Raw genomic sequence first — 26,882 nt, forward strand, 5'->3', positions numbered from 1 at the left:
CAGTAGTGACTAAGCTAAGAAATTACTGGGAAATAACATTGATAGACTTTCACCCATGGAGTTCTCAGCTGTGTTGCTGATTTTTTTTTAATGATAATTTAATGGCATGATTTTGGTGGAATTTTCCTAATAAGAATCCTGCTTTTAACAAAACAGGGACGGGGGTAGATGCTACGTCGAAGGCTCAGAGATGTTAAGTATCTTCCTCTAGGTCTGTAGTCCCACAGAGCTGGGTCACACGGATCAGTGGGGGAAAGTTGGATTAGTTGTAGCTCTGTACTTACAGAAATAAAGCATAATGATATCTCTGTGGGAATAATTGGTAAGATTTTTCAACTAAAATAGGAGCAGGGACTCCCTTGCTCTTACCATTACACCTACAACCTCCAGTCACAGATGATGTTGGCTGGGGCCACTGTAGGTGAGCGTCACATCAGGTGGGCAAGGGATTTGTTACTACGACGAAGGGCAGAGCTGCTAGGTGGTGATTGGGTACAGGCTGCCAGCTCACAGGTGGCCAGAGGGGGCACTGGGCGGGGCAGGGGGAATGGAGTGGTGCTGTGCATCAGGTCTGATCCATTCTTATCCAGCTCCCTGCTCATCAGTGGTCATTGTCTCAGGAGCTGGTCTTTTCACTAATCCCAACTATTTCTTCCAGCCAGTTTTCCTTCTATAATGATAGAAATCTTAGAGGTTTTCCCTTGCTATTTTTACTGGATTGTACTACAGAGCTATTTCTGGGCAGTGGCGGGGAAACCGACTAGATCCATCCCCTTATTCTCTCCCACCCCTGTCTTTTTTCCACATGGCTCCAACACTTCATCGTTTCTTTCTTTTTTTTTTTTAAGATAGAGCCTTTTGCAAAGTGTTGTCCAGTCTTTTGAAATTCACATATGAACCTTATTAATAAAACAGAAATCTCATGCTTGCCGTAAATTCTGATGTGACCTCTTGGTAAAGCACTGCAATTAGCTTTCCTGTATTCTTGAGAATGACTGATCTACAGAAGGTGAATTCCATCTTTTGTGTATCCTCACCACTGAAGATTTGTCCAAGCCTCACTTTTTACTTTTTGTTGTTAACTTATTAAGAAGTTAGCATTTTGTTTTCTAAGTATGAAATTTATAATACTGAATATGCTTTTACAAACTGCATCCTCTCCCTTCCCCCCACCTTAGTAGCTGTATGACCCTGGGCAAGTTGTTTGACCCCTGAGTGCCTCTGTTTCTTCTTTTGTAAATGGACATTATCTCACAGGATTGTTGTGAGGACAATATGCAGTGTATGTGTGTTGTATGTATGTTGCTGAGAACAATACCTGGCAAATAGTAAGTGCTCCCACGTTGTTTGCTACTATTATAACCCTCCTTCAGTGAAATGGGTAAACTCAGGCTATTCTGTGGTGGGGCAGGGGCTCTAATAAAACAAAGACAATTAGAAAGGGAGAGAAAGGAAGCCAAGGATACTTACTGAGCAGATACTTTAAACTTCTCTGCAGAAGTTGATGTATACTTTTTTCATTTATGGTGTATTTAGAATAGAGTTAAAGATCATATGTGGATATTTCCCAAAGCATATTGGCAACTATTAACCTAGCAGGGTCTTTTCCCTTGGCATGATGGAATTTGCTGGTTCCCTGTAGCTGAAAATAACTAGTGTTCTTTTTGTTGTTGTTTGTCATTTTGAAGTTATAGTTCATACAGTTTCTATTCAGGGAGGTCTGTTTGTCTAATGTTTCAGACAAACATAGGAGAACTGAAGGTGCTTGGTCTGTTGCTTCTTTAGAACAGGGGTTCCCCTTTCTTCCCTCCCTCCCTTCCTTTTTAAATTTTATTTATTTATTTATTTATTTATTTATTTATTTATTTATTTATGTAATCTCTACACCCAGTGTGAGGCTCGAACTCAGGACCAGCCAGGCACCCCAGGGGTTCTCATTTCTTGACATTTTTTCATTCATGCTCAGAAGCAAAGATCTCATAAATTGGAGATCCCTTGTTTTTCCTGCATTATTCGATTAGAGGTTCTATTGTTTGATGACATAGAAAAGAAGTGGGTTTTAGAATCAGATTAAAGATCCCACTTAGGTTGTGGAATATTAAGCTGCTTTCTTAATCTCCCCAAATCTTGTTTTTTATATCTTTAAAATGAAGAGGTATCATCCAGCTCAAAGAATTATGATTGAAGTGAAAATTTTTGTGAAATGTACATAAATACTTGGTGGTGGAATTCCCCCTGAAGGATATGTGTCTAGCATATAAAGTTGAGCTTTCTAAATCACCTTCATAGCATGAATATCAGGGATGAGTTAAACAAGTTAGGCTGGGTGTTGTTTTTTATTCCAGGGGAATTCTGCCTGGGGTGTTAGAGAATGTGATGAGCTAGTTCGGCAGTGAAATGTAACATCCTATTGGTTTGCCTTGTTGCAAAAAAAGTTAGGAAATCAAAACTCTCTTTTTAAGGGACTTCATATCAACAGCTTAAAATTAAAAGGAGAAAGATAACTTAGTTTTTTTTAGTAATAGTTGTATATATTCTATACAAAATAGTGCAGGAGGCTGGCTTTGCTAGTGTTTGTTTAAAAGGGGGAGTTGACTAGTTTTCAGCTTACAAGTGGGAGTGTCTAGTCAGTGTTTTTCTTTCTACATAGAAAGTTAACAGGACTCTGACACATCAGAGTTTGTACGGAAAGTTTAGGGAACTACTGGACACACTACTCTCAGAATGATGGGGCAGCTCATGAGGAATGATCAAGACTGGAACGCAAAGCTGGTGGGGCTGATGTGCTGTATGGGTTAGTAGTTTGACCTGTAATATCACTTTCATGTTTTCAGTACTGAGAAAGGAAAGTTGCATTACCTGTGTTGGTTTGTGTGGAGGGAGTTTAGCAGACTGTGGGGCACCCTTCAGAAATCCGGACAGGCTACATAATAACTAATGAGCCTCCCTGGAGAGAACTTTCACCCTCTTGTTGTACATAGGAGATGTATTTAAATAATCCTAATATTTATTTTATGTGTGATACTAAGTGGATTTAATTTCCATTGGGTTTTACTGAAAACCAGTCAGCGTAGGTTGTAACAGTAATAAGTGCTCTTTTTGCACATTTGTGTTTTCTAAATGCTGTTATTCTTTGCTTTCTGTGTCATTACATATTTTCAGCCAGGTTGTACCTAAGGTGATCATAGGTGTATATTTTTACTTGAAACTTAGTCTATACATGAAATAATTTTCCAATAGAGGAATGTTCTAAAACTTCATTCAGAAAAATAACTGGATAGTCTGTAAAACCAGTAACATCAGTTAAAATCTCAGGAATCGTTCTCCCTTTTTGTTGTCGTAGCAATGTTGCCCTAAATATAAATCTCAATGTTAGACATCCCTTACTGAAATGAAATAAAGAACCATTATGAGACTTGTAATTGGAAAATTAGATGGTATAATCTGGAATACTCCCTTTCGAAGTAACTCCCTTTTGAAATAATGCTTTTGGAAAGTGGCAAATCACTGTCTCCCCAGACTTAAATTATTCCCTGATCATAAATGCCTTTCCTGAAGGAAGCTGAGGCCCTTCAAGTCCACATTACCACTTTCCTCGTTGTAGCACTGTGGGAGGCTTCTAGTGTTGAAGAACCTGCCTTGGTATACTTGAATGGGAGATATCTAGGTTGATCATGGTTTAAAAGAAAAGGTTTAGGTGTTACTGTTAGAAAACTGTATCAGAATTTATGAATTGTGTGTGTTACTTAGTTAGCTTTACTCTTCGTACCTTACTCGTGTAATTTAGTTGTGGGTCATAATTCCCAGGTATATTACCTCAGCATTACCTGCCAAATACTTAGCTCGCATCTCACATTTTCAAGAGTGCTTTTGAGCCTCTAGCAGAAACCTCCACAACCAAACCTCAGTGATCAAAATAACCTTTTTAGAGTTGTATTATTTAAGTGAATCTCTCATCTGTACTGGGAGGTAAATTATTTGATTAAATCACCGTTCTTTATATGCCATGTGGGTAAGCAATTAATCAATAAGTGATTTTTTTTTTAAGAACGTATGTTCTGTGTCTTCATATTCCTTAAAATAGAGGACCACTTTTTATTAATTTAAAAAATAAGACATTTATTAACCATTATATGCCAAGAGGAGAATTTATATATATACATAATTATGTACATAATTATATATTGTATATAACATTATATGTATAATTATATATAACATATACATATATTAAATTTAATGAGGCAGAGTAAATTTGTTAAGAGTTTGTATTATTACATGATAATCCAAAAAATTAATAAAATTTTGGAGGATAGTTACAGGAATGCCTTAATCTCATATTTTATAACATGATATGAAAGCTATCCTTGAATTATGAAGATTTTTAATTAATACTACATTTTAATGTCTTTTTTTGATGATTTAAGATTAGGGTCCTAGGTTATTAATTGGATGGGAATAATGTGGATATTGCCTAAGAAGTAATCTTTTTTTTATTCCCTTACTCTGTTTTCGTCTTGCTAGAGGCTTGGAAAAGCACTGCTGAAAAGGTGATAGGAGTACTAGACTTTGGTGCAGAGGTTTTATTGTTTGCACTTGCTTGTCCGAAGTTCACATGGCACAGAAATTTCTTTCACATGGTAGAGCCAGATTCTTCAGCACCCTGTCTGTGATTGAGATGTGTTCAGCACTTCCATTTGCAAGATGACTCTATCTTTGGGGTAGAGGAAAGGACTCTGGAGGGAATCACAACACATGGGTTTTAACACATGGCTGGCTTCTGTCTTGCTAATCTACTTATTTTCCTTCAAGTCCCATTTGACTGCCCTGAGCAGGGTTGGTCTTTCTCTCATTTGTGCTTGCTTACATGGTAAATGCTGCATCATTTGCTCAGTTGGCATGCTTATCACACTGCCTTCATGTCAGGTGCCCTCTCTAGATGATGAACTCCGGAGAGCAAGGGCCAGTGCACTTTCTGTCAGCATGGTTGTCCCATTACCACCGTGGCACTGGGCTTATCATATGGCCTGATAGATGTTGGAACAAATGAGTAAATGAGAGATGTATAGAATCTACATTTTATCAGTAAGTAGGACTAGTAGTTGCTTCTTATTCTTTGTTCTTACCTTGTGTACTAGTAATTTAAGTTCATTCTGAACTCTTTAGGCATGGCAAGCCTCAAGGTTGTTTAAGATGCCATTATTTCTTTAAGAGATATAGTAGTATACCTACCTCTATAGAGTTCAGTTGTCCTTTTTGAAGCATAATAAATTCAGATTTTGGGTAATTATTTGTTAAGTGCATAAAAGCACTATAACATCTTCTGTGGGGTAGACAAAGGTGAGTAAGGTACAGATGATACCCCAAAGGGGCCAACAGAGGAATTAATATTTTGTGGATGTTATTTTGTGGATGATATTTTGTGGATGATAATGTTGGTTAACAATTATTTGATATCATTATTCTTGGGGAGAGTTGCGCCTAGAGATTTTACATTGGGAATTAGTGTTTTTGTTTTCTCTGGATAAATACCCAGAAGTCAAATAACTGGATCAACTACCCTATGGTCATTCTATTTTTAATTTTTTCAGGAACATCCATACTGTTTCCTATAGTGGCTGTACCAATTTATATTCCCACCAATAGAGTACAAGGGTTCCCTTTCATCCATGTTCTCTCCAGCACTTGCTATTTCTTCACTTTTTGATAACAGCCATTTTAACAGGTGTGCCGTGATATCTCGTTGTGGTTTTGATTTACATTTCCCAGATAATTAGTGACATTGAACATCTTTTCATGAACTTTTGGCCATCTGTGAATTCTACCAAACATTCAAAGATTTGATAGCTATCCTCAAATTGTTTCAAAAATATCGAAGAGGAGAGAACATTTCCAAACTCATTTTACAAGGCTAGCATTACCTTGATATCAAAACCAGACAGGACACCACGAAAAAGAAAATTATAGGCCAATATCCCTGATGAACATAAATGCAAAAATCTTCAACAAAATATTAGCAAACCAAATTCAACAATAGATTAAAAGGGTCATACATCATAATCAAGTGGGATTTGTTCTGGGTGATTTGACATTCACAAATCAATCAAAATGATACACCACATTAACAAAATGAAGGATAAAAATTATATTATCTCAATAGATGAAAAAAGACACGACAAATTTCAACATCCATTATGATAAAAACTCAAAGAAGTGGGTGTAAAGGGAACACAGCTTAACATAATAAAGGCCGTATATACCAAACCCACAGCAATAAAAAGCTGTGTACTCTTGAACTTCTGTTTGTTGGGGGTTTTTTCATTACTGATTCAATCTCCTTACTAGTACTTGATCTATTCAGCTTTTCTATTTCTTCATGATTTGATCTTGGAAAATTGTATGTTTCTGGGAATTTATCCATCCTACGTTTAATTTGTTGGGGTATAATTTGTTCATAGTAGTTTCTTCATGATCCTTTGTATTTCTTTGGTATCAGTTATAACTGCTCTTTCATTTCCAATTTTATTTATTTGAGCTCTCTTTTTTTTGGTGAGTCTAGGCAAAAGCTTGTCAATTTTATCTTTTCATATATCTTTTCAAAGAACCAGCTCTTGACTTCATTGATCTTATTTATTTATTTATTTTGTCTACATTTCATTTATAGATGGTCCCTAACTTATGGTGGTTCAAGTTAGATTTTTTGACTTACTCTAGTATGAAAGTGATTTCCATTCAGTAGGGAACTATACTTTGAATTTTGATCCTTTTTTTTGGCTCCTGAAATGTGGTATAATACTCTCTCATGGTGGTGGGCAGTGTCAGCTGCAGCTCCCAGGCAGGCATGCAATGACAGGTAACAACTAATATAGTTACAACCATTAAAACCATTATGTTTTTCATTTTCAGTATAGTATTCAATAAATTACATGATGAATCAACACTTATTATAAAATAGGCTTTGTGTTAGATGATTTTGCCCAACTGTAGGCCAGTGTAAGTGTTCTTAGCATGTTTAAGGTAGGCTAGACTAAGCTGTGATGTTCTGTAGGTTTGCTGTAATATATACATTATCAATCTATGATATTTTCAATCTCTGATGGGGTTACTGGGACATAACCCTATTATAAGTTAAGGAAGTATTTTCCACTCTTTATTATTTCCTTCCTTTTACTAATTTTGGGCTTTCTTTGCTTTTATTTTCCAGTTCCTTTAGATGTAAAGTTGGATTGTTTATTTGAATTTTTCCTTGTTTCTTAGGGCAGGCCTGTATTGCTGTGAACTTTCTGCTTAAAACTGCTTTTGCTGTATCCCATAGGTTTTGGAATGTTGTATTTACATTTTCATTTGTCCCAAGGTATTTTTTAATTACTCCTTTGATTTTTTTGTTGACTTATTGGTTGTTCAGTAGCATGTTGTTTAATCTCCATGTATTTGTGATTTTTGTTCCTGTAATTAATTTCTAGTTTTATACCATCGTAGTCAGAGAAGATGCTTGATATGATTTTAATCTTCTTAAGTTTGTTGAGACTTGTTTTTTGGTCTAACATTTGATCTGTCCTGGAGAATGTTCCACGTGTACTTGAGAAGAATGTGTATTCTGCTGCTTTTGGATAGAATATTCTGTATATATGTATTAAGTCCATCTGGTCCAACGTATCATTTAAGGCCAATGTTTCCTTATTAATTTTCTGTGTGGGTGATCTATCCATTGATATAAATGGGTTGTTAAAGTCCCATACTATTATTGTATTGCTGTCAGTTTCTCCCTTTAGGTCTTGTTAATATTTGCTTCATGTATTTAGAGTGCATAAATGTTTACAAGTGTTAAATCCTCTTGTTGGATTGACCCTTTTATCATTATGTAATGTCCTTCTTTGTCTTTTACACTGTCTTTGTTTTAAAGTCTAGTTTGTCTGATATAAGTGTAGCCATAGCAGCTTTCTTTTCACTTCTGTTTGCATACAGTATGTTTTCTATCCCTTCACTTTCAGTCTGTGTGTCCTTAGATCTGAAGTGAGTCTCTTACATGCAATATATAGATGTCTTGTTTTTTGAATCCATTGAGCCAATCTGTGTCTTTTGATTGAAGAATTTAGTCCATTTACATTTTAAGCAATTATTGGGGCACCTGGCTGGCTCACTTGGTAGAGCATGCAACTCTTGATCTTGTGGTTGTGAGTTCAAGCCCCATGTTAGGAGTAGAGAATACTTAAAAATAAAATCTTAAAAAAAATAAAGCAGTTATTGATAGGTATGTATTTAATGTCATTTTGTTAATTGTTTTCTGGTTGTTTTTGTAGTTCCTCTCTGTTCCTTTCTTCTTCTTTTGCTTTCTTCCATTGTAATTTGATAACTTTTTTTAGTGTTAGGTTATGTTTCCTTTCTCATTATCTTTTATGTATCTACTATAAGTTTTTGCTTTGTGGTTACTATGAGATTCATCTGTCTCATTCTTTATATATAACAGTCTATTTTAAGTTGATAGTAATTTGAGTTTGAGCACATTCTAAGAACTGTACCTTTTACTTTGCTTCCACCCTCATGTTTTTTGTTTTTGATATCATATCTTACATATTTTTATTTTGTTTACCCCTTAACTTACTATTGTAGCTATAGTTAATTTTACTACTTTTGTCTTTTAACCTTCACACATTTACAAGTGGTTAATCCACTACATTTATATTTGCTTTCCCAGTGCAGTTTTTACTTATGTAAACATAAGTTTTCTTGTTAATTAGTTAGTGCCTTTTCTTTTCAGCTTGAAGAAATTTCTGTAACATTTCTTGGAAGGCCAGTTTAGTGGTGATGAATACCTTTAGCTTTTACTTGTCTGGAAAACTCTTTACCTCTCTTTCAATTCTGAATGATAAACTTGATGGGTAGAGTATTCTTGGTTGGAAGTTTTTTCCTTTAAATATTTTGAATATATCATGCCACTTTCTTCTGGCCTTCAAAGTTTCTTCTTAAAAATCAACTTATTGTCTTATGGGGCTTCCTTGTATGTAGCAAGTGGTTTTTCTCTTGCTGCTTTTAAGATTCTCTCTTTTTCTTGAACTTTTGACATTTTAATTACAATGTCTCTTGGTGTGGGTCTCTTTGAGTTCTTCTTACATGGAACTTTCTGTGCTTCCTGGACCTGGATGTCTCCTTCCTTCCTTAGGTTAGGGAAATGTTCAGCCATTATTTCTTCAAAAAAGTTTTTTGCCCCTTTTTCTCATTCTTTTTCTTCTTCTGAGATTCTTACAATGTAAATGTTATTCTGCTTGATGTTGTTTTATGGGTCTCTTAAGCTATCTCCTCTTTTTAAAATTCTTTTTTTTTTCTTTTTGCTGCTGTGTTTGGGTGGGTTCCACTGCCCTGTCTTCTAGGATGATCTGTTCTTCTGCTTCATCTAGTTTGCTGTTGAACCACTCTGATCCATTTTTCAATTCAGTTATTATATTCTTCAGCTCTGTGACTTCTGTTTAGTACTTTCTTAATATTTTCTATCTTTGTTGAAATTCATCCATTCTTCTCTCAAGTTCTTTGAGTATCTTAATGACCATTACTTGAACTCTTTATTGATAAGTTACTTATCTCCATTTCATTAAGGTTTTTTCCTGAGTTCTTATCTTGTTCTTTTGCTTGGAACATATTCCTGTGTTCCCTCATTTTGCTTGTCTCTCTATGTTCATTTCTGTGTATCAGGCAAATCACCTACCTCTCCCCGTCTTGAAGGAGTGGTTTTGTGTAGGCGATGGACCTTATCATTCAACCTTGCCCTAGCTCTTTGTTGTCTCTCAAACTTTTGTGATTGTTTAAGCAGCCTGCTTTATCCTTGACATGTCCCAGTTGTTGAGATTGTGCCAAACCCTGACAGTGTTCCAAAGGAAGGGATCTCACTCGGCATTTATTTTCTGGCTGATTGGAAGCCAGACCCTCAGGCAGCACCTTTTAATGTATGCAAATATATACAGTCCTGTGGGACCATAGTCATAACCTCTCCTGGGCCTGCAGACCAAGTGATTTAGAGATGTCTTCTTGGAAACAGTTGAAAAAATCAGGGCTCCAGATGAGTGTATAAGCTCTTTCTGGGAAGTACCTGTAAGCTGTAGTGAGGCTGAGGGAGAGTACAAAGGTGGCGTCCTCTGGCCTATGTTTTCTAAGAGCTCCTCCGTGGTTTTTAGATGGATGGTATACCTGAAGCCTACCCCTCTGGCTAATGCTCCAAGATGAATAAATAGACCTTTTTTATAGGAACACGGGGGGTGTATCTGTCTAATGTTTGTGCTGTGCCCTGGGAGCGGTAGCTTGCCAAGAACTATCTCTTCTATTGTTTCAGTTCCATGGAGTCCAGCAACACAGTCCACCCTGGCCACCAGAGACAAGGGCTTCAAGTGTCACCCCTGTGTGGACTGCGTGTGCCCACTGGCTTTAGTAGAGTCCACACGGAGCCTAGGGCTGGGGCAAACCCACCACCTTCAGTAGTGCTTGGGGGCAGCCCAGGGCAGCCCAGGGCTTGGGGGCAGTACAAGGCTGCCTACTGGCTGAAGTGGGACTGTGGGAGAAGGGGGTGGTGGTGCCCTTGCACGTCCAGTAGAAGGTTTAAGATTAGCTAATGAATCTCCTTCTCATGTGGTCTAGGTGCTTTTTAAACTGCTGCTTTTGTGCTGGGTCCCTGAGTGAGTGAGTCTGTGTGTGAGCCCTTTAAGAGTGGACATTCTCTTTCCCACACAGCCCTTTGGGTCTCTTGGAAGTAAGCGCTGTTGTTTTTCAAAGTCTGATGTTTTGGGGGTCCATCTCTCTGGTGCAGGTCCAAGGGTTGTGATACCTGATGTGGGGCACAAATACCTTGCTCCTCAGGTAGATGCTCCACATTTGTGAGATCCCTTCCTGTTGTGGGTCACTGCACCTGGGGTAGGGTTTTTGGTGAGACCATGTCTGCCTCTCCTAGCTGTCTCACTGTGGGTTTTTGTTATTGTTGTTGTTGTTGTTCTTTGTTGTGGAGGAGATGTTCAGCTAGTTTTCAGGTCTTTATCAGAGGGAATTCATTCATATGTGGCTGTAGATTTGGTGTGTCTATAGAAGGTGAGTTTAGGGTATTGCTATGCAGCTATCTGAATCCAATCTCCTTAACAGTGTCCATAAATACTTTTAATAAATAGAACAAACATTTTCAAAGGAACTTCATTTCCATTAAAATAGTTTAAGGGCATTCAGGGATGAAGAAGGGGGGCGGAGTGAGACATAGCCTACCCCTAGGGTGGCTATGGATGGAAAATTTCAAACTGTGGTAGGGAAGGAAGAAGACCACCAAGGAAGAAGAAATCACTATCCTAGATGCAGAAAGGAGGAAGAAGGGAAACAAGAAGGTAGGGAATTGCTGCCTAGAACCAGGGAGGAGGAAGGTAGTATAGTTTTGAGTGTCAGTTCTAGATGTTGGAAGGTTATGGTTTTCTTTTGAAATAATGACGTGATGAACCACAACATTCTAGTACTCTTTCTCCTTAAATCATAAGAAGCCTTCCCTCATTCTTCTGTGTACCATGTCTGTGGTAACCAGGGCAGTATCAGCTCTCTGTAGTGAGGATCTAGTTGGGATGTTTCTTTTTTACCAGACAATTCAAAACTGGGAGTCTAGAAAAGAAGCAGCATGGTTAGTCATTAAACCAGAGTTTACTTCAGCCAAAGGACCTGAATGTAAGTCCTGCCTTTTATCACAGCTATTAAATATTTTGCTAAATAGTTGTGGACAAGTGTTTTAACCCCTCTAAGTCTTGGTTTCTTCTTCCAAAAGATGAGAAGGACACTACCTACCTTCCCTCTTTTAGTTGGAAGACCAGATGGGAGGTAATATGTGGTCAGGTGCTTAGGGATGTTCAGTGCAAGGGCTCACCTGAAGCTAGTAAGGTTTTTTTGTCAGACAACATCCTAGTAATGGTAGTTGTGACGGAGTTTATGCAACAGAATGCGCAGAGGGGTTTGTTTAATGGAGTAACATTGGTAAATACAACACCAGGAAGAGACCAGTTTGACAGATGGCTCTCTAATTTTCTTACAGATAGCTGTGAGTTGCCAAAGTGTAACAGGAAAATCCAAATATACTAAACAATGTTTTTTTGAGTACCTTACTTTTGTTTATGTGCATAATCACAATTAAAGTCTCCTCTTTGTAGATTTTACCAACTTCATTTTATATCTTTTTTCCCCTTCCAGATGAACGGGACAAAGTTCAAAAGAAAACGTTTACAAAATGGATAAATCAGCATCTCATGAAGGTCAGTTAATCTTATTTTCACATCTTGGAATTGTTTAGCATGCCTTTAATTATTGTGTAGGAATTGATCATATAGCTCTGAAGCATAGCTTTTCAGTATCAAATTGAAAGTTTAAATTCTAGAGCATTTGACATGCATTGTAGTTATCTAAAATTATCTGGTGTGTGGCCTGTGGGGGGTGATGAAGGTGAGAAGGTAAGTACACAGTGATTACAGTGCATTCTGTGACATTAGTTAAAACCTATTATTATTGGACTCTGAAAAAAATCTCAGCAGTTTAAGAAGTATGTAAATATTTATGTATTAGGGCATGGAAAAACTTCAATTCTCAGTAAGATTTTTTCTTTCTCAAGATTCAAACCAAGTTCTGGCATCAGATATATGTGGATGGCAGAGGGTTACATGAGAATAAGGATGGATTATAGAGACAGAAGTCTAGAGTTCTTTAACTTCTTGTACTTGGTATGACTCAGATATTGGTGCTTATGTGTACATTTCTCTGTGTAGTAAATAGTTGTGGTTCTGAAATTAATATTTATTTGTGTGCTCTGGGACACTTTGAAGATCTGATATAAGCTCTCCAGAAAAATAAACATGCACATAAAATTTGCATACAATTTCATGGAGTTATTGGATCCCACTGAAACCCTTCTATAAATCTCAGCTAAAGCACCTGTATGACTTCACAATGAACTATTAATCACTTTTCCCCCCCTCTTACGGATAGTCCTAAAGATGGAAACAGGTAACGTTTTAAGTCCGCTGTTTGGGACTTAGAAAGAATTTTCTCACAAATAAACATTATTTTAAGTGTGGTTATATTCTTAAGCTACTCACAAATCCTATTTAAAGCATCATGTAGCAAAGTAGTACCAATAGTAATAGCATCTAATAGCCTTCTGTAAAAGTGATTCTCATTTCAAGGGGCATATCAAAATCACCAAGGGATGTTTTAGTCCCCCTTCTCTCACTACCCATTGACAAAATCCTTTTCCCAAATTCTAGTATATCAGACAGGCCATGTCACCCACTCTCCAACTGAGAATCATTTCTGTAGGGAGTTTCTGGTACTGCTGGGAGCTGAATCCTTTGGTGTGTTGGCAAAAGATAAAAGGTTGAGACACTCTGCTTTATGATGATTTTGTGAAGAAATATGTTGTGAATACTAATGAAGGATACCAGCAGTTTACCTACTCTCTTCTAAGCTTTTGTCTCATCATGCACATTTTGTGAGTGGGACTCTTCCACAGGACAGGGCAGAGATGGGCTGATGTGAGGGTTGTGTTATGGAACTTTGGAGCTGAAGGCTCTGACAGGAGTTCCCCATTTCTGAGGTGAATCCAAGGGAAGCAAAGTTTTTGATGAAGAGGTTCCCCTTTGGTGGCTGATGTCCTAGCAATCTTTGTAGCTGTGGCTCTCTTGGGGTGGGCATTTTGGTGGGCACAGAGGGTTGCCCCATGTCTTCTGGAGCATAACTGCTATGGTTCACGGTTGGTAATCAAATTACAGCTGTTGGCAGTGGGCATCAGAGAGAAGTAGAAACACAAATGAGGATGACCCGCATAGGGAGTACAGCACTGGCTACTTACTGGGGGTGTACTGTGTGCCAGGCATGTTGGGCTGGGCCATTCATCTTACAAGTAGTTCATAAATTGAATGGTTGAGTAAGTGGGTAGTGAGAGAGACTTCTTTTGCTAAAAATGTCAAAACACTGTTAGAGCTGCTTGAGGACAAAGTCTATATTATTTATTCTAGGGCCCATCACAGTGCCTGGCAAGAGTATTCTCACTGTGTGTAATATACATTGCATACATTAAATCATTTAATTCTTCTAGCAACTACCCAAGGTGGTTTAATTTAGTGGTTATATACACATAGCCTTCAGAGTCAGACAGCAAGCATTCAAAGCCTGATTTACTTGGACTATGTGACTACTTGTTTTTTTGATAAAATGACGAATCTCAAGATTTAAGGTTTATCTGCTGCAACACAGTAAGAAATGGGAAAATATGTTATTTTATGCACAACAGCCATTAGATAGATACCAGCCCAACTGATTAGGTTTGTAATCAAATTGGCTTATTTGTTTCCTGAAGTATGTTACAGTGTCAGAATTTGCAGTTAACTCTTATTAAATGAGGAGTCACTGTAGGGAGTGGGGGAAAGCTGGACAGTACAGTCTTGGCTAACTCCCACGGTCAGTTGCTTACATTCTTGTTCTGTTTTGCTCTAGTATCAGCTCAAAGTAGTCTTCCCTTATGATCTTAAAAATTGTGCCCTGAAATTTCTGGCACAAAACTCAAATATGTGAGAACACAGTTTTTTAATCTTTCATTCTTTTATGTCTAGAAGTTATAGCTTTATCCTCAAGTGAAGAAAAATAAATATCCTAAAACATTTAGAGGCATCAGGCTGTTAAGTTTTGTGTTTTTATTAGTTAACCAGAGAAAGGGCAGCCTGCATGTCATCTTTTCCATGTTTCACTCAAGTGATGGTAAAAGGAATGTTGCACTATGTAGTCAGCCTCTTTTGTCTCACTAAAAAAAAATGCTGGACACCTTTGCTCTAGGTGGCCATTTGGTCCTAATCCCATTAGTGTGAAATATGAGTATGTGAATTTTAAGTAAAAAATTTTAATATTATAAAGTAATATTTCTTTCTGTATTGATTTTCTTATATTCTTCACTTGAAATATTGAACATCTTTGAGGGAGAATTAGGGAAAGGGGAGAAGCAGGTCCCATGTCTTTTTTGCCTTACCATATTCCTTTTCAATGAATGAGAGGTATGGTATTTTAAGAGTTTTTAATAAAATGGGATCATAGGAAAGGATGGCCATGACAAATGAGTCAATAAAATGAAAATGGGTAAGGAGAGAAAAAAATGGGAATGAAATCATTTAGATAATTGGATAATCCCTATGTGTCTTCTTTATGTTTCATCAGTTTTAACTGTAGTCACAAGTAGTCCTTAAACCATGGGGAAAGGGAGGTATATAGGGGAGTTCTAGGAGAAGAGAGAGAAGAAGAGGTGAGGGAGGAAGTTAAAGGGGGCAAAGAGGGGAGAAATGGCTGTCTTGTGCACTAAGGGTGCTCTCACACAGCCCCGGAGTTGTGCCTTGGGGTGTAGGGCCTGGAGACTTTGCCCTTGGTTCAGCTGCTGGGGAGTGCTGACCCCAGCTAGGGATGTGTTCCCCACCTTCTGAAATAATTGTTACAAATTTTGCCCTTTCTAAATTATTGTTTTATTTATTTTAATTTAATATTATATAATTATTTTACCCTGTTCTCTCCAGCACAGTTTTGTCTCCAGGGGTAACTGTTCTTGGTGGTTCTGCTGCTTTGGGCAGTGAGGCAATTGAGAGGTTTAGTTCCAGAACAGATTTGACTTTGCTGAATTTTTTCTTTTCATTTTTTAAATTAAATATTTTGCTAAGTTACGGCAAATTATCTTTGAAAGAAGAATGGTTCCTTCAAAGTTGTTAGTCTGTGGCATGTGAGCCAAAGATGTAACAAGAGGTCAGACAGGGGGTTGTGTCCAGGCTTTACAGTTTATTATTTGTGTGACCTTAACCTTCTTAGGCTCTCATCTGTAAAATGGTGGCAGTGATAGGTTAGTGTGAGTATATAAAGGAGTTAATCCATTTAAGCATAAAATATGTTAATTGGCACAATGTGTAAGTTGCCTCTGGAACTTCTCCTCCCTCGTCCAAATCCCTTTTCTTACCACAAGTACTTTGCCTTTTATTTATTTTTTTAAAAAAGATTTTATTTATTTATTTGAGAAGGAGAGAGAGAGATAGCAAGAGGAGCACGAGCAGGGGGGAAAGGGAGAAGCAGGTTTCCTGCGAGTAGGGAGCTCGACGCAGGCCTCCATCCCAGGACCCTGAGATCCTGACCTGAGCCCACGGCAGGCACTTAACCGACTGAGCCACCCAGGGGCCCCAGTACTTTCCCTTTTAGTAGGAAAAGCTGGGATTTAGGTTCAGAATCTGTTGAGGTAATAGATTGGCCTGTTGCCTTCTTGCTGTAGGGTCCTACTGGGACACTGAAGAACAATTATTTATTTGAGGTAATCCTCTTAGCCATACCCTCCTCTCCTCTCTGTACACCGCTCCCCAGGCATTTATGGATTGACCTTGGGGCCCAAGGTTTTTTTTATTCCTCTGTTTTCCTCTTCTCCCACACACTCTCCTTGCAGAAAGGGAATCAACGAAGGCCCACCATACTTCTGAAAGATTGGCCATTTTTACTCCTCAGTTGTAATTTCACTTAGATTCACAGCTGGAGGACATCTTCCACATCCTCTGATTTGCTGCCTTCCTTTACCGGAAGGGAGAACTTTACTGGTGGAACTGCAGTACAAGGCCTGAGATGAGAATATGAATTAGAACGGGGGGGCTGTGTCCAGTGTTTGGTTTCCTTGTGCACTGTGACGGGTTGCAGATCTGCCAGTGGGTTCCCCTTGGCTATGAGGTTCTGTTTACTTTTCTCTACCTGTAGTTTTAACTGCTCACCAATTATTCCCTGTGATTTAGGAAGTTTTGGTTTATGCAGCTGCAAAATAGCATAGACCAGTGCTTAGGGAATGATTTTGGCATGATCAGTTTTTAAAAGTTTAGATGACTGAGAAAAGTAAACATTGGAGTTTTTAAATGACTGCTTAAGTTACTATTACATCCATATGTATAAACATTTTTTTCCTTACAATATTTGGGTAGAATTTTTGGGGGGGAGAAAAACTGTATTAAAAAAATAATATAGCCTTATTTTATATTCACCAGAGCTATAATTACATTCATTTAAAATAAGCAGATTGCTTAATTAAAATTTATATTTGTGGGTGAACAGATGCCTTTGGCATTTTTCTAAATGTATTTAAATATTAGTGTTCTCATATTTCAGTTGTAGGACTAAGCCTGTCCTTAAACTGATTGTTCTGGCAAGAGTGTTTTCCTTTGGATGCATCATTCTTCAGAATACTTTTAATAATAAAGTCCAATTGACACATTCAGGTCTGTTCCCTCTGCAAGTCTCTTCACACATTGAGTAGACTGGATTGTTTACCTTGCAAATTGGATATTTAGGTAAACTATTGGTGTTGGTAACATTTATGTATTATTCTTTAGCATAATTTTAATTATAGTATTAAAAACCATGAACTGGTTCTTACCAAAATTGTTCGTGACTTCAGTTAGGTAAATTTTACCCAGAGAATTGTTTTAAGACATAAAATTGGTGACAGTCTTTTATTATTTACAGTATATATTTTTTTATGTCCCTTCTACCTATGGAACTTTATAAGCTAGAGGGTCTTATATCATTATTTAGTTTTTGTTGTTATTGATCACATGCAATTCTGTCTTGCTATTTAGAAATCAACAAGATGGTAGTATAAGAAATGGCACCTAAGATTTAAGTACCTATGATTTAGCTTTTCCCTTACTCTGGGGAAAACAAGAAAGAAGGAAGCCCTTTGTTTTCTGAAGTACTTCAACAGTTACCAAAGATTAAAAAATTCCCTTTTAATTGTTTACTTAGACCCAGAATTAGAACTTGAACCATGACTGAGAGGCTGTATTTAAGAGGACTAATTTAAGGGGATGAACAATTTTTTGGGAGAACATTAGAGTCCGAAGAAGTCCATTTAATGGGCTTTCCTTGCCTTGGGTCCATTCAACTGGCAGATTATAGTGGAAATAAATTCTTCTGTACCAGTTTGCTATACTGTAAATTTATCCCTTAACATTATATAGTAGGATATTTGGTCTGAATTTTAATTTACTGATACATAAATGGATTTGGAGAGGAAGGGGCCCTGGATTCAATATTGCACCCCCACACCCTGTGTGGTGGTTACCTGCTTGGTTACCACATGGGAGACACCCAGCTGACTCTGTTCCATCTTGTCTTTGGAAAGCTTCCTTTATTCATAGCGTAGATATCCTTTGCCCACATTTTAAAGTCAACAATGTCATGGCTCCACTGAATCAATCACACTGTTCTTTATTTTCTGATTTGGTGGATGGAAGGAAATGTATATCCCCAAGCTGAGAACAGAGTGATAACTTTTAGAGAGTAGAGAAAAAGCTCTAATCTGCTCTGTGTTCTTGACCATTGCATACTTCTTGAGTGGTTTTACATCTGTAGGCACAGATGACTTCATAAAGGGCTAATGAAAAATTCATCTTCTGAGAGTATAAGGCAGTGTTTTGGTTCTTAAAATCTGCAAATAATATATGTATTTTAAAGACCTTTGGCTTATATGAGTGGTTCTTAAAGTTTAGCTCCATCAGACTCACTTAGAGGGCTTGTTAAAAAAGATGACGGGCCTTACCCCAAGAGCTTCTGATTCACTAGATCGGGGATGAAGCCTGAAAATTTCCATTTCTAACAAGTTCCAGGAATTTGTGTTTCTAATAAAATGCTGAAGTTGCTAAGCTGAGGCTACATTTTGAGAACCCCTATCATAGGTAAATGGATAAATATTACAGTTAACCCTCAGTTTCATTTGATATAACCAAAAAATATTTTAATATGGTTTAGAAAATAGTAGCTATGTTTTATTGAGCCTATATGCTAGGTACTTTACAATATTAATACCAATATTAATAACAGCTGCTAATAGTACTTGAGAGGTAACCATGTGCCAGGATCTGTCACTCACATGTCTTAGTTTATTTTTTTAAATTTATTTTTAATTTTTAAAAATTTTTAAAGATTTTTTTATTTATTCATTTGAGAGAGAGAGCCAGTGAGCGCACAAGCAGGGGGCATTTTCAGAGGGAGAGGGAGAAGCAGACTCCCTGCTGAGCAGGGAGCCCACTGTAGGGCTTGATCCTAGGCCCCAGGATCGTGACCTGAGTTGAAGGCAGATGCTTAACCGACTGAGCTACCCAGGTACCCCACATGTCTTAGTTTATTTAATTCTCACAACTATCCTTATGGACTGGTCCTATTTTATCCCAGAGTTACAGATGATAAAATTGATGGACAGAAAGGTTCTGTAATTTTCCAAGGTCATACACCTAGTAATTTTTAGGACTATGTGGAAAATAAGGCTAAGAGAGATTATGTAATTTTCCATAGATTGGAAAAGGAGTCTAAGGAGGAAGTGAAAAATGCATCCCAGTCTGCCTCAGTACAGATCTTTTGCTGTCTTGATTACACTGAATTCTTAAGGGTGAATTTAGAGTGGAGTGATTAAAGCTGAAGGAGAAGCTGAGCTTGACATTTGGACATTGGTCTGATTTCTCTACAAATACGACTTGACATTTAAGTTATTTCTGTTGTGGTATAAGAGATAACAATTTATGTAGTAGAGGAAGGGTTGAAAGCTTTTTGGGGAAATGTCTGGTTTAAAGGCCCACTGTGTAGAATTTAGAAGCAAATCAGGATTTAAAAATGTGAAGAAATAGTTGATTTCAAGATAGTAAAAGAGGTACATGGAAGAGTATGAAAATGGCTCTATGTAGATGAACAGTAGCTTGGGATTGAGAAATTCTGAATGTCTTCTCATCATGAAGAATAATGATATCTTGGTGATAAATTCCTCATCAAGAAAAAAAAGTCCATAATAACACTGTTTACTTTCAACAGTGCTTTATTGAACTTTAGTATAATCAGGGCTGTATTTGAAATACAGTTTAGGAGCTACTCTGTTTTCATGCAGCTTTTTTTTTTTTTTTTTTTTTTTTAAAGTAAGCTCTATACTCAACGTGAGGCTTGAACTCAGGACCCTGAAATCAAGAGTCACATGCTCTACCAATGGAGCCAGCCAGGCGCCCCCATGCAGCTATTTTGTTGGAGATACTAAGTACATATATGTAAAATCATTAAACATTTAAACCGTTAACGTTAGGCAGGACAGCCTAGGATAAAGTACCAAGGATGGCAAACAATAGGGTTTTAAGAGATGAGATTTGGGATGCTTGGGGGGCTCTGAGTAGTCAGGGACTATGCCAGGGTAGGGAAGTTGACTTATGCTGGGTGCAGAGGAGGAGGGGATGGTGTGGCGGGGAGGGGCACAGTGAGTCTGATGTACTGGATTGCTAGCATTTGCTGGAAGGAGATCAGGTTGGGTAGAAAATGGATAGAAGATGAAGCCAGGTAACAAACAGATGGGATTGGTTAGCCAACGAGGTTTTAAAAGTTTTTGAGGACAAGAGTGACATAAGATAACTGGCATTTTAGGAAGAGTCTTACATTTTATACACAGGTGTTAAGGAACGAAATATTGTGGATACCAGGACAGGATCCAGTGTGTGTTTAGGTATTGAATTTAGTTATCATGTCTCTTTAATCTGCCCTGGGAACAGTTTTACAATCATTTTACAGACTTTGACGACATTAACATTTCTAAGAGTACAGATCAGGGGTTTATTTGGATAGAATGGAAGATGAATTAATAGCAAAATACCTTGTGAACTAAAGTTATTTTATGACAAGAAGACAAACTTTTTTTCCTCCCATGAGAGTCATTTAAGCAATTACACGTGATTTTAGTGTTTGTCGAGAATATAGTGAACTACCTTTTCAAATTAAGAACACCAAAATTTAGTCAGTAATTTCACCAGGTGATTTTAATTTTAATTCCCATCTTGTGATCAATTGTAATTTTTCTTCTTTTTGATTTCTTTATTCATTATTATCATTAGTCCATCACTACCACTACCTTTTATTGAATACTAACCATGTGCCAGAAACTGGGCTGGATACATAACATACATGATCTGATTTAACTCTTGTTTTTACCAGTGAGGAAACGGAGTCTGAGGGAGGCTAAGTTATCTGCCCAGCATGACGTAGCTAGAATGTGTCAGGACTGAGCTTTTTAGTCCTGGCTCCTTCTGGCTTTACAGAAAAACGATGTCATACCACCACATCATGCCACAAGAGAAAGACACAGAATTAAAGAATGATCAAGAAAAAATGAAGACAGAGGAGTAGGGCAAAAAAACAGTATGTCCAGTTACATTGCCACTTTAATCGGCTCTGATTTCTTGTAGCCATTTCCCTACATACTTTAAGTCTTTGCTGTTATGGCTTGGCCTCTTTATATGACCGTAAACTTTTATTTGCATTCTTCTCTAATCAATATATTTTACAAGAATTTAGAAATATAGATAAAAGTATACAAAGAAGCCAAGCAGCATTCCTGAGGGTAGTTGTTTTAGCTAGAGGAAGGGCATTGACTAAGGCATTTTTGAAGAAGAAAAAAATTACACTTGGATCAGTGGTGCTGACATTTTAAACCATATTGTATAGGCCTTGACATCAGAAGAAGTATATGCATTCTGTAGTAGGTAGATTAAAGCAGAAGACTTGGTTTGTTATTTGATACTAGACTCTAAGCTGCATGAGGACAGAGCTGTGTCTGTCTGATTAAACAGTGCATCCCCGGAACCTAGCATAGTGTCTGATACACGACTGTTTGCTTCAGACCATACCAAGGAATTTGTTGCTTAATGAATGATGTAAAACCAAATGAACCCCCCCACCCCCGGTTTATAATATAGATCTACAATTACTATGGTGCAGGAAGTGAAAGGATTGCTTTGGGAGGAATGAGATAAAAGTTACCCGGAGGAAAAATAAATTCATAATGACTTCTTTCCTTTTAGCTTCCTTTTAAAGCTAAAAAGATCCATTTCATTATAGGTCATGATTAGCAGGGCCAGACTTTCCATGTTCTGGTCCCTTTTCGTGTTATTTCCTCTGTGTAATTCAGTTTTTCTACTTGTGGCTAGGTAGGAAGTTTACCCATATTCATAGATGAGATTAATTTATCTAAAATTACTAATTAGCTTTGCTCTACTTATCTACTATTTTCATTAGTTAAGAATACTGGCTGGAGCTAGATACCTTGGGAATTCTCTAATATATTAATAAAATTAGTAGATTCTCTGGTCTTATTTTATGTAGGGGAGGGAAAAAACCCTTTTCCTTTTATCCTTCTAGGCTCTTAGTTGGACTGTATAACAGAAAACAGATTAACAAGAGAAAATAAAAGTTTTGGGAAACAGAAGCCTTCATAAGGAAATGAAGACCAGAAGAAATGGTTAAACCTGAGTGTTTTTATATGAGATTTGATGAAGAGTGGAAAGTCATAGAAAAATGTCATAGGACAAAAGGGTATGAGCTAAGGGTAATAAGCTGAAGGGAAGCTTAGCAAGGCTTATTTGTTCAGTTTTTTTCAGTGTCCCTTTGTCTTTAGAGATAAGGATGCTCTTTTCTTCCAGGTACAGGGAGGGCACCTCTCACGTGAAGGTCTTATGACCTTCTCTCCTTAGGGGAGAAGGAGGTATGGGGAGTCAGAGAATCCTTCCAGCACTTGTTGTTTTTCAAATCCCTTCAGGTTAAAATATTCAGTATACCAAGGTGCTGTATTTTGGGGTTGTGTGTCCTGAACCTATCACGCAGATGTAGTTAGATTTCTCTGTAGGTCTCAGATATTCCTTTCCACAGAATCAAATAGAAAACCCTGTTTCCAGGCCCTAGTCAGGGTTTGCTGTAACTGTAAATCTGAGGGAGAATTCAGAAACTAGCTTTAAAAGGGGCTGACAGGGCAAGACAAGTAGCAAAGGAGATAGAAGCCAGTAATCAAGGAGGGCTGAGAATTGGAGATAATTTGATAAGGTGGTCAGGGTGTCCAGAGGTAGGAGTGGGCCAAGCTGGACTTGCCTAGGGGTTTGGAAACTGTTCCATACACTAGTCGTTTGATCTTAATGTAATGTAGAAGAAATTTCTGTTTTGTGAAAAAAGATAAGAGGGGTGACTTCAGAGGGAAATTGTTAGAGCTGGGACAACTGTTGCATACTTCTAAAAATGCTGCAGTAAATGCCTGATGGCACTGAACTGTTATTTTTGGTGCTAATCTGACACTCATGTTTGCTTCAAGAATTTCGTATCAAAACTGTTCAGGTACTCTTCTTTGTCATTTAATAAAACTCTCATGGAATTACACTACTGGTTTTCAGATAAAATTTAGGGAGACCATGGCATTCATTTTAAGATCAGTTTTTTTTTTTTAAAGATTTTATTTATTTATTTGAGAGAGAGAGAATGAGAAAGAGAGCACATGAGAAGGGGGAGGGTCTGAGGGAGAAGCAGACTCCCTGCTGAGCAGGGAGCCCGATGCGGGACTCGATTCGGGGACTCCAGGATCATGACCTGAGCCAAAGGCAGTCGCTTAACCAACTGAGCCACCCAGGCGCCCGTAAGATCAGTTTTTGATACTATATCTGTACAGAGCCCTTAACATCTGAATGGGAACTTTTATAAGTCATTTTTGGAGGCCTGCATTTCCCTGTATAGCTGAAATATGTTGTAATGCGGTCTTGTTCTCAGGCTAGCCCACTAGATCTTATCTAATGCATATCCTATTTTATAGATGTTAAGAGCTCCAGTGAGACAGAATACATTAGAGGAGAAAGAGTTTAGTTTAATAGGTTTAAGATTAAACCTCACTCTGAATCTTCGTTCATTCCTTAGAAAATCCTCTTTTTTATCCAAGGGCCCAGTGCATGTATGTATCCTCCTAAAGCACTGTGTTCCAGGGTGTTCATGTTCCATCTTGGATGCCCAGGTCAGTTGGTCTCAGCGAGGGTTAGGAGGAAGGACTGATGGGAACCTGATTCACTGCAGCCTATAAATGATAGAGCGCTCTGGCCATCCTGCTGGAAGGGAAATCTCTGGTGGATTCCAGACAGATTCAAGACAAAAGGTCAGTTAGGGGTAGGAAGGCCAGCATGGAAGTAAGTTGGTCATGCCTGGAGTCTGCCTTGGTACGTAGTTTTTCTAACCGATGCCTACTTTTTATAGCATCCTTTGTCACTTTGTCCCTTTAGAACCCATATAGTGTGGTGGTTGAGAGCACAGACTTTGGGCTGAGTCGCTTGGACTCACATCTTCCCTTGACTATTGACTAGAGATGTGACCTTGACTTTTTCTAAGCCTTTGTTGGCCTCATCTGTAAAACAGAGAATAGTGCTCTCTTTGTATCTATAGATTTTTAAGATCATGAAAAAGCTTCCGGTTTGCCCTGTCTTCCATAGCAATGACAGATGTGGTCCTGACGTTTGCATTTTTATGGGATTGAGTCCTCCAGTGCCTGCATATTGCAAAGAGGACACTGTCCAAAATGTACAGCTGTAGTGGTTTTATACTAATATTCTAGTAATGGATGCCAGTTAAATGGTGAATTCTAAATAAAGGAATGTGTTTTTCATTGTCTGGCCAGGGCCCACACTAACACCTTTTTTTCCCTCCATGGGCATGACAGTTTGAGGTGAGATGCTGAGAGTGTTTGGCAGTTAACTCTATGATTTGTGAGCCATCACATCGCTGGTTGAGTTTGCCTAGATAAAGTACTTCACAGAGCGACAGCCCCGAAGAGCCACAAACACAGCACAGCTTGTGTTTGCTTGAGCAGAGAATTTGGCACTGAAGTCTTCTGTAAGAGCATTAGCAGCTCTCTAGTAGTTCTTAAACAAACAAACCAAAGTCCCCCAGGATGTTACATCTCCAGAAAGCAGTACTACTTACTGAATTCTTGAAGAACAGTATATAAATCCCGTTTCTTAGATGTAGTTCCAGTTATACCAGAAAGACACAATATAGTTGCCCTGACAAGTTCTAAAAGTAGGAATGTTTCTTACAGATCTGTTGTCCTGAGTTCATGAGTTTTGGTCCTATCCTTTTATTTCACAATTTGCTATTGTCCTCTTAAATCTTAAAAAATAAAACTTCCAGTTATTTTACCAGCAAAAATGGGTTTTTTGAGGAATACCAGAGACTTGTGGTACGGTATAAGCAAGCTACATAAAAAACCATAGGCAAAACCCTGGGCAAGTCCAGAGAACGAAGGAGAGGAACACTATTTCATAGTGGAAAGGAGGGAGTTGGTGGGGCTGTTACAGAGTCCCTTGGAGTAAACTGGGAGTTCCAAGCACAATGGCTTTTCATTGGCTGAGTTGTGACAGTTTCTCATTGGCTGGGCTGTTGCTTGTTGCTGTGGGAAGAGGAAACCTTTTCTTCCTCAGGCTGGGGTAGTGAAGCAGTAGCTAAAGCAGTATTGACTGGAGAAGTGTGTCTCTTCCCGTTGGGTCTGCAGTTGATCCTGAGTATTAGGGTGTGAGAGCTCCCCTTTTTGGTCTCTCAACTCCATTTTCGTGAGGTGTCCTTATATTAATTCTCACAGTCCTAAATGTTTTAAACATTTAACTTTTATACAAACTTAAATGTAAGAAGCCATGTTTGGGGACACTTAGATTTTACTGATGGTAAGGAAGAAAAATTCAACTGATTAAATTTGAAGATCTAATTGGCTTTATTAAGCAGTTCATGAATTGGCAGCTTCCCATGTAGCAAGTAGAGGGGAGTTCTGAGGAATTGTATAAAATGGAAAGTTTTTATAGGAAGGAGAGTGGGGCAAGGAAATTATTAGCAAAAAAAAGAAAATAGTGTTCCAGGCAAGGTCACTTTCCCTTAGGGAGAAAAGTGTGTATGGGAGGGTCTTATAAGGTATAGATTACCTCATCTTCCTTTGGGGGGGATAGAGAGGGCCCTTGTGATAGATTACCTTGTTGGTGCTGACCAGAAAATGCCTGATAAGTTAAAATTTCATTTGTGGGGCAGGTTGAAACTGCAATTAGGTTAGGTATTAAAGGCCCAGTTCTGTGACTTGGCCTGGCATAAGTGACTCCATCGGTTTTCTTTTTAACACTGAGCATTGTATTTAGTAGAGCAATTTTAATGTTTAATCCAGGTTATTAAATTCCAAACTTTTGTCTTCTCAACTTCTGATTAATACTTTTCTTGCTGGATTTTAAAAATTAATTTTCCAGAGTTGACAAGATGAACTAAAAACATACTTTTTTTGCAGAGGAGCAGCATTTTGCAAATTAGGTCCCCAGGAACACCAATGTGATGGTGTTGTGAGACGTCCTGGTGGAAAAAAAAAGTTTCCATTGCCAGTAGAGTTTGGAAAGCAGCATTCCCTAGTTGAAGAGATTTACGGTATACATTAGCATATTAAAGACTGAGAACTTCTGTAATAAAGAACCCGTTTAATTCAGTGTTTCACAAATTCACTTGGTCATGGATTCTTTTTAGCAAAGAGTATCTATTAACATCCCTTTGGGAAATCCTGCAGGAGAGTTTTAAAGTGACTGCTTTTAAGCAAATAAATTAATTTTGTATTAATTAGAATCCCAGATTTGGACAGGATCTAGTTAATTTGGTTGTCATTGCAGGAATATTTTCTCACAGCCTTTCTTATGGGTCACTGATTTTCTAATTTATGGGCAACTTATAATTTTGGTCCACTTGAATTGTAACTGAGCTGTTTCTTTCATTGGCTAAAATTTGCTCACTGTAACTCCCACCCACTTGTCTTTGTCCAGCTCCTCCCCCCCATGATAGAAACCATATATGGCAGTTCTTAAATATCTGAAGAAACTCTTTTGTCCCTTTTAAAAAAACTTCTCTTGTCAAATACTTCCATTTCCTTTATTTCGTTTTTATGTGATGCAATTTTTATGTCATACATTTGTTTTTCTAGAATATTTTCTTTCAGTTTTCCCATTTGAAAATTTTAAGACTCTTGAGTTGAAGGCAGAAAATGA

The 26,882-nt window shown here is 37.9% G+C and overlaps 1 protein-coding gene across 22 annotated transcripts in view; it reads left to right on the top strand.

Moving 5' to 3' along the window:
• DST (dystonin) overlaps positions 1–26,882 on the top strand; it is a 470,287-nt gene that overhangs the window by 204,416 nt on the left and 238,989 nt on the right. For all 22 annotated transcript variants that reach the window (XM_078055212.1, XM_078055192.1, XM_078055195.1 and 19 more), the window contains one exon: positions 12,196–12,257. In XM_078055212.1, coding sequence (XP_077911338.1) covers positions 12,196–12,257 — 62 coding nt within the window. The remainder of the gene's footprint in view (positions 1–12,195; positions 12,258–26,882) is intronic.

Source organism: Halichoerus grypus, chromosome 9, assembly GCF_964656455.1.
Source record: "Halichoerus grypus chromosome 9, mHalGry1.hap1.1, whole genome shotgun sequence".
Taxonomy (NCBI): Eukaryota; Metazoa; Chordata; class Mammalia; order Carnivora; family Phocidae; genus Halichoerus; species Halichoerus grypus.